Source organism: Ceratosolen solmsi, unplaced genomic scaffold (genome assembly GCF_000503995.2).
Source record: "Ceratosolen solmsi marchali unplaced genomic scaffold, CerSol_1.0 scaffold41, whole genome shotgun sequence".
Taxonomy (NCBI): Eukaryota; Metazoa; Arthropoda; class Insecta; order Hymenoptera; family Agaonidae; genus Ceratosolen; species Ceratosolen solmsi.
In genome coordinates this window covers 3,996,217-4,003,766 of record NW_011948424.1, presented here as the reverse complement: position 1 = coordinate 4,003,766, position 7,550 = coordinate 3,996,217, and the positions used below count along the sequence as shown (strand labels likewise).

At 28.5% G+C, this 7,550-nt stretch overlaps 1 protein-coding gene across 1 annotated transcript in view; it reads left to right on the top strand.

The window, feature by feature from the left end:
- Window positions 1-7,550, top strand: part of LOC105362546 (dipeptidase 1) — a 205,605-nt gene that overhangs the window by 178,000 nt on the left and 20,055 nt on the right. Inside the window, exon 7 of the mRNA XM_011500007.1 lies at window positions 1,849-2,025. Within this exon, the coding sequence (XP_011498309.1) occupies window positions 1,849-2,025 (177 nt within the window). The remainder of the gene's footprint in view (window positions 1-1,848; window positions 2,026-7,550) is intronic.

Below are 7,550 nucleotides of genomic sequence, written 5' to 3'. Positions count from 1 at the left end.
GTGCGCACTTTCATCTCATAATTCCTTTTCTCATATTTTCGTTTAGAATTTGTTTCTGAAGTTTCGATCTATTGGAACGCCTCGTCTTTTTAAATTCCGAAATACTCTAATATATGACTAGACTAGCATAGCGCGAGGAAGACGATATTTACGATTAAATTCTATTCGAGGTGGAAATTACAAATTATCGGTTGATGGCGTAATTACCGCGGAGTTGCCACTGCTCATGCTGCCACCATCATTTCGAGCAATTTCTCTAGATGCTTTACAGTATTTACTTTCAGACTTTGATTCGTGGTTTGCCATTGACTTTCAGAACTCAATGAATAAAAGCTAATGTCAAGCGAAACGATAGATTAACAAGTAGAAAATTGTCGTCTGTCATATTCCATTAATACTAACAAGCAATAATGTGTTAACTTTACTAATTAAAATATCTAAATTCTATAGGATTTTCTTTGCCGAGTACTCCATTGATAATACAGTATATTTTTCGCTTAATTTTAACAGTTAATGAAAAACAAAAATAACCGTGTACAAAATTTTTTATTATTTTATAATATTATACACTTATACAATTTACATAACAATTTAATTTATCAAGTTTAGATTATAATCGATAAAATAAACGTTATATTTATTTCAAAATTTAAATTTCTTTAATACTTGGAATGTCAAATTTAATGATTATATATTATTAATATTATTAATAATTTGTCATTACTGACACATATGCCTTTTGATTTTTTTTATTATATTATGCGATCGATCACGTTATAGTAGGAGAGTATTATTTAATTAAATAATAAAATTTCCATGACATTCATTAGTACAGTATATAGATAGTCCATGTCAATATAAATATATTTATTAATGAAAGATTTATATTATCATTGATTCAGATACTTTCATAAGAATTAACACTCCTTTAATAATGTACAAACATAATCGACTATTTTCTAATTTTTTTTTCTTAATTTAATGTAAATTATTCAATAAAAAACTTGAATAATTAAATAATTGAATATTAAATTAGTTAATTTCTTATATAATGATATATATATATATATATATATATATACTATTGTCATAAGATAGTATATAACATTTCCAAGTTAGCCATATGGAGCATCAACAAACAATAATTATTTCATATGTACTTTATATATGCTTCCTACGCGCTGGCATATTGCAACATCTAAATCGTTAGTTATATATTACAAATTTCGACGAACTTTAAAAATAATTGAACTAGCTAGCTATTGGTGATCGCCAGCAATGATAAATAAAATTCGATTAATTAATTCATTTCAAAGTCAAAAGAAATGGACCTCTATTATTTATTTAGCAATAAATTATGAATTGTGCAAAGTAAACATACGCGACAGAATTCAACGAATTCATTAAAATAATATGATATTTTAACTGGACACAAAGTTTTATTTAAACAAAGCTTTGTTTTCCCTTGATTTATGAGATTTCCACGTTTTTGCTTTCGCGATAAACTGCAAAAAAATAAAGTCACAGCTACTTTTCGTTTATTTCGATTTTGATAAATCAGCTTGAACTCGGCCTTTCTATCTCACAAATAAAACAAATGTAGCTAAGCGAGCTTTTTTCGCCATCTCATTTCTGGTCGTCTACGCGACAAAACGAATGAAAGCCGGAAAAAAAAAAAAAAAACCCCCACCCCCCCCCCCCCCCCCCCCCGCGTAATTTCTCGTGGCAATTACAATAAGATTAACGAGCGCTCGCTCCCTTCCTCGGCTCTACGCCCGACGCCAACACGTAACAAAGTAGAAAATGCCTTGGCGTAACTACACATTGATTTGCCCGCATAATTTTCAGGCAGTCGTGAGAGAACTCAATAGACTGGGGATGCTGGTGGACCTGTCGCACGTCTCCACGCGAACGATGAATGCAGCCCTGCAGACGACGAAGGCGCCGGTCATTTTCTCACACAGCGCCGCCCGGGCGCTCTGCAATTCCAGTAGGAACGTGCCGGACGACGTGCTCCGAAATCTGGTGAGTCCTCTTTCACTTTCTCCTCGCCCTTTTCTCTCCTCCGCGGGCTCGCGCCCTTACGCGCATCCGACCTCGAGCCGCACCTCGTCTCCTCCCTCGACAGAGTCGAACACGTAACTAACTCCCGGCAAGCGTTGCTCATAGTACTTTTCCTAATCTACTCGCGTTTGCGATTTACGCGCGGTTACATAGCTGCGTACTAAATTTTTTCATACTATTGCAAAACCGAGCGAAATTTATGGCTCAGGCGTGAGTCTCGACGCAGCTGCGATACAAACTGGTTAATGAAGGTAATAAAGATGGTGAATTTTATAATTAATACGAGAGTCGGGCGATTTTTTTGTTCTCGATGATGCGCCATTTATATCATTAGTATAATTATGTGTGGTAGTAGCGAAGGATATGGCGTGTCTGTCAATGTTAGAATAAGTTATAGTACGATCGATGATCCTTGACATCCAGAGCTTTTCTGTTACGATGAAACTTAATCGTCCGAATAAAAACTTTTATCCACAAATTCATCGCTGTTAATAGTTTCGTAAATTCATCCGATTACGTATATTCTAATGAAATTTTAACGCTCGACTTTACAAAAGACAAACATTTTTTTATATTAGCTAAAATATAATAACTTATAAACTTTTTAATTATATGATAATCTTGTTGATCATCTTAATTAAGAAACTCTCCAATTTCGTAACAATGATTCGAGCATAAATTACATTCCACCATCATTGCTATCATTGTTTGCATACACTAAATATTATTAATTATCCATTGGCTCATTATTTATCCATAACTCCGATTCTTCAATATTCTTCAATAATAAAATAATAAAATAATTCGCAATTTAGTGATTATTTTTATATAAACAATTTTAACAAAAATAACGAATTATCGATCGATAATAGCAAATCCCTTCATATTGACACGAGTGTGTCTGATAATGGTGTTGGTGGTGGTGGTTGGGAGGGGAAGGGCGAGAATGGCGAGTTTGCTCTATCTGGCTTTACTCCCAGACCCAAAACCGTAATTTTCAATTAAAGCGATGTACCGCGTGTCACCTAACCCACACCCTCCACCATATATTTATTCAAAGCCCTTTTTGAGCATTCGCATTTTATCTACTCTGGAGAAATTATCTTGAGCGGTGAAGCGTAATTCCGCCTTTCCACTTTTCTCCGTCTCGCTACTTTAATATAGCTTGGCTCCTGCCTGTATCAGTTTCCTGCATCTGCCTCATTTCTTACCTTTGCACCCTTTAATCCTGCGCTTGTGTAATCTCGTTACCGTTTCTTTTTGTTAGTTTGAAATGCTCTTATTTCCTAGAGTTTAAGCATAGGAAGCATAATAATGAAATAACCTATGTTTTTAACAAGCTCGTGAATGGAATGCATAAGAAAAGTAGTTAAATTTAAATTAAAAAGCTTAAGCATTTTATAAAGATGTAAAATCTTACTCTTAAAAAGTTCATTCCCATCTACTGTTTATTTGTATTAATATAAAACAGTCATATTTTTTGTCCCCGATAGCATAGCATAGATTAATTCTATGGTATTTAATTGCTAATTACTTTACTTGCACAGAAAGTTTTTAGCTGCATTAGCTATTTTTAAATAAGATAATTAAGAAAAATTTTAATGTATTTAAATTTCTATAAATTTTTTATTTACATTTTGATTCTCTTAAAATCCAAATGAATAATATTTGAAAATTTTTTATAAAAATGATTATTTGCATAAAATTAAAATACGATAGGCATTAAATAGCTTTCGCTTCAATATAATAAAAAATATCTTACTTATTTCCTACTTATTGCCTTTAAAATGTGATTATATCTTTTCATATTCTGTTAATATTTATTAGTCTATTAAAATCACGAATCACGAATTATACGTTATGTACGTGTATTAATTTTAATTTATCTATCTTCTGCATTTATTAGGGCTATAGTAACTTCCATATCTAACTCGTACACTGCTACTTCTACTGCATAGATATGAAATAAAAAATGTTAGAAACATAAAATAAACTACAAAAATATCATGAGAAATATTTTATAAGAATACGGTAAAGAATATTATCGTATTTATATAACGAATAATCTTTCAACTTTCTTTTACACGTATTACATACATCCATATACTCTATTTACATATTCTTCTGGACTGGAATTTTCCTCTAAAAATTATTGACAATGAAATTTCAGTTAGTTTATTTAGGATATTTTTTTTTTTCGGATAATTATTTCTTCTCGCTTCGATTGCATATTACCTTAGAGTCATACTATAAGGATTCTTCGCCAACATTCATCATATTGTTCAAATTATCGAATGAATATTATCATTTTCAGCTTAATCAATAGTAATATTATATTCAGATTTATCAGTCACTTTTGATAATTCGAACAATCGTAGCTCATATATTTATAGATATTCGCACGAAATAATAAACATGCAGCAATAATAAAGCATTTGCTACATAGAAGTAATTATAACCTCAAATCTGTTCTACAATGTTAAATTTGATAAACAATAAAATTATGTTTTATATAATAGTAAGGAATCACAAATGAACACAAATTTGTTGTTTCATTTTAATAATTCTTCGAGTACTGTATTTTTTCAATTTGTTAAATATTAAAGAGAATTTGTAAAAACAGCTATAAAATATTTTGTAATTTTTAATTTAAATTAATACCAGTTCGTTTTTATATTAAACAAAGCTCAACAATTGGAAATTTATTATATTCACGTCTACATTTAGTTTCATTGCTGAGAAAGATTTATTCAATTATTTCAAAATTTTACCATTTAGCTAATTTTTTTTATTATATTGTTTTATTATATATTGTCTTATATTGTTCATGTTATTAATTTAAAAATTTATATTTAATATTTTTTTGCATACAAAGTATTAAGCTACAAACAATAATTTTAATTAAATACTTATTATTTTTTATTAGTTGATTGAAAATATTTCCAACATCATAAGCTAAAGAGCAAAATATATGCTGATTTTACTAGACAACATTTTGAATTTGAAATATTTATATTCGAATATTCATAATATTTTTCCTCTTTCTTTCTCTCTCTCTCTCTCTCTCTCTCTCTCTCTCTCTCCCTTGTTAGTCTTTCTTTTTCTTTTTATTCTCTTCTCATTAATTCACTTCTAGTGACATCTAAAAAAAAAAAAAATCTTTCAAATTTACCCTAAACTATCCAAACATTTGTTTCAAATCCTATATTTTTTCATTAATAGAATTATATACATTTTTTATTGAAAAAGGGAGGTTAAATAAATATATGCATAATTTCAAGATGATAATGAAAAATCATCAGTCAAGAGTGAAAATAATAAACACCGTATTCATATAACTGTACAAGTAAGCCAAAGTATAGATAGAAAATATATACGTGCATTCATTGATGCAACGGACAAGGTTCGAAGGATCCAGGTCAATTAACAAATGGAAATCCACTAGATCCAGAATAAAAAATTCTACTCGTGCATACATGTATATATATATATATATGCGTTTAAACACTGCACGCGCAGGAAAAAGAGGGACGCTGTTGATACATAAAAACATATAAGATAGAAATAACATTAAAACTGATGAAAGAGAAAAATTAAAGATGTTACCTGAATGAAGAAAAGAAATTCGAATACTCATTTATAAAATATAGTTCTGCAAATTGAAAGTGTAAAATCTCATTACATAAAAATAAAATAATTGTAAACAAATAGCATTAATGAGTAAATTGTAATAATAAAATACAAAATTATTAAAGTACAATTGAAAATGTACATTTAATAAAAATAAATTAATTGCAATTATATAGAAGAACATTCAGAATATAATAAACGACTGATATTAGAAAACATATAACTGAAACAAGCATGAAATAAAACTGAAAAGCGTAAAAAATAGACGATTAATTTTCATAGAAAAAATTAAAATTGAATACCAATAAAAAAAACAGCACTTCAGCACTTAAATGCCTGAAAAGAAAGCGAAAGAAGAGAAAAATAGGGATAAAGAAACGATAAAAATATAGTATTAAAAATGGAAAAATTTTGAAATGAAAAGAGATAAACTGTCTTCGAGAAACAAAAAGCTACAACTAAAAAATGAAATAATATTGATGATTGGAAAACATATATTAACTTATCATTGAAATTATATTACTAGAACAATCTATTGCGAATAGATACTTTTATTAATTTCACATATATATCTGATGTAAAAAAAATCTCTTCTCTTGTTTCTTCTTTAATTCACTACTGTATAAATGATTTTTTTTTTTTTTTTAAATGTGTTAAATATCTAAGTTTATTAAAAAAGAAAATCAAGTGTCAGAAAGGATAACGTATTGAAAACAAGTCAGTGCTGCCCTTAAATATCTCTGTATATTCATGAATTTGTATTTGAGTTGTTGATGCATAATGTAGTTTGTTAATAATTTTTCATAATTTTTCAATTATTTTATAAAACTCATTTACTTAATCATGTTTTATTTTATTATTCTTTAAATTTCATTTTTCTTCCTTTTTTTTTTTTTTTTTTTTTTTTTTTTTAATATGTTTATAATTATGCAATTTAATTGGCAAAATAATTTTTGCATTTGGACAAAAATTAATTAATAAATAACAATGTTTTGTTTAGAAAAGCGAAAAAAAAAGTCTCTTATAATAATATGTAATAATAATCATATAGCATGGATTAATTTTTTTTACGATTTTTTTTTTACGATTGTCTTTCTTTTACTTCATACATATGTAGGTCTATTATTAGTAGCTGTTAATAACGATTTCATAGATAACGTCTGACTCCCATTCAAGGACAAAGCAAAAATAATGACAAAAAGGAGAATAAAAAGACGAAATGGAAACTCTCGTGGTACATCGAGGCTATTCGAAAATGGATAAAAGTGAAATGTATTGAACTAAACACCAACAAAATTGGAAGAAATTGCAGCCACGGAAAAGCCCATGACGATTTCAACATGACACGATTCGTACTTTTTGGGAAAAGCAATTTTAAATGTCACTTGGAACTTCTTCAAAACTACCTCAACCGCTTTAGCAAAATCTAACGAGAGCTACTCTCGCCAATTTTAAACGAAAAGTGATTTTGAAATATCCGTTACCCTTACTTAAATAAAGAGATTTACAGCATTTCATATATATGAACAAAATAGTATAATAAAATAAAATAAATTGTTTTGAAGTCATACAATAAGTGTTATAATACATATTGGAATTATATATTGACTATCTGAAATTTCAATATATTGCTTTGAAAAATAGATAAAATTTCAAATTTAACGATAACTTATTATGTCACTTTATCAATTGTAATTGTTACGAAAATATTTATTATTATTGTATGATTATTTGGATTTGTAGATAATGTTTGTACAATATTTCCGATATGTGAAACATTGCAACAATGAGTACGAGAAAATACAATAACTGCAACTTCGTGGGGCGCCAGAAGCGTTTTTTGTATATATTTAATC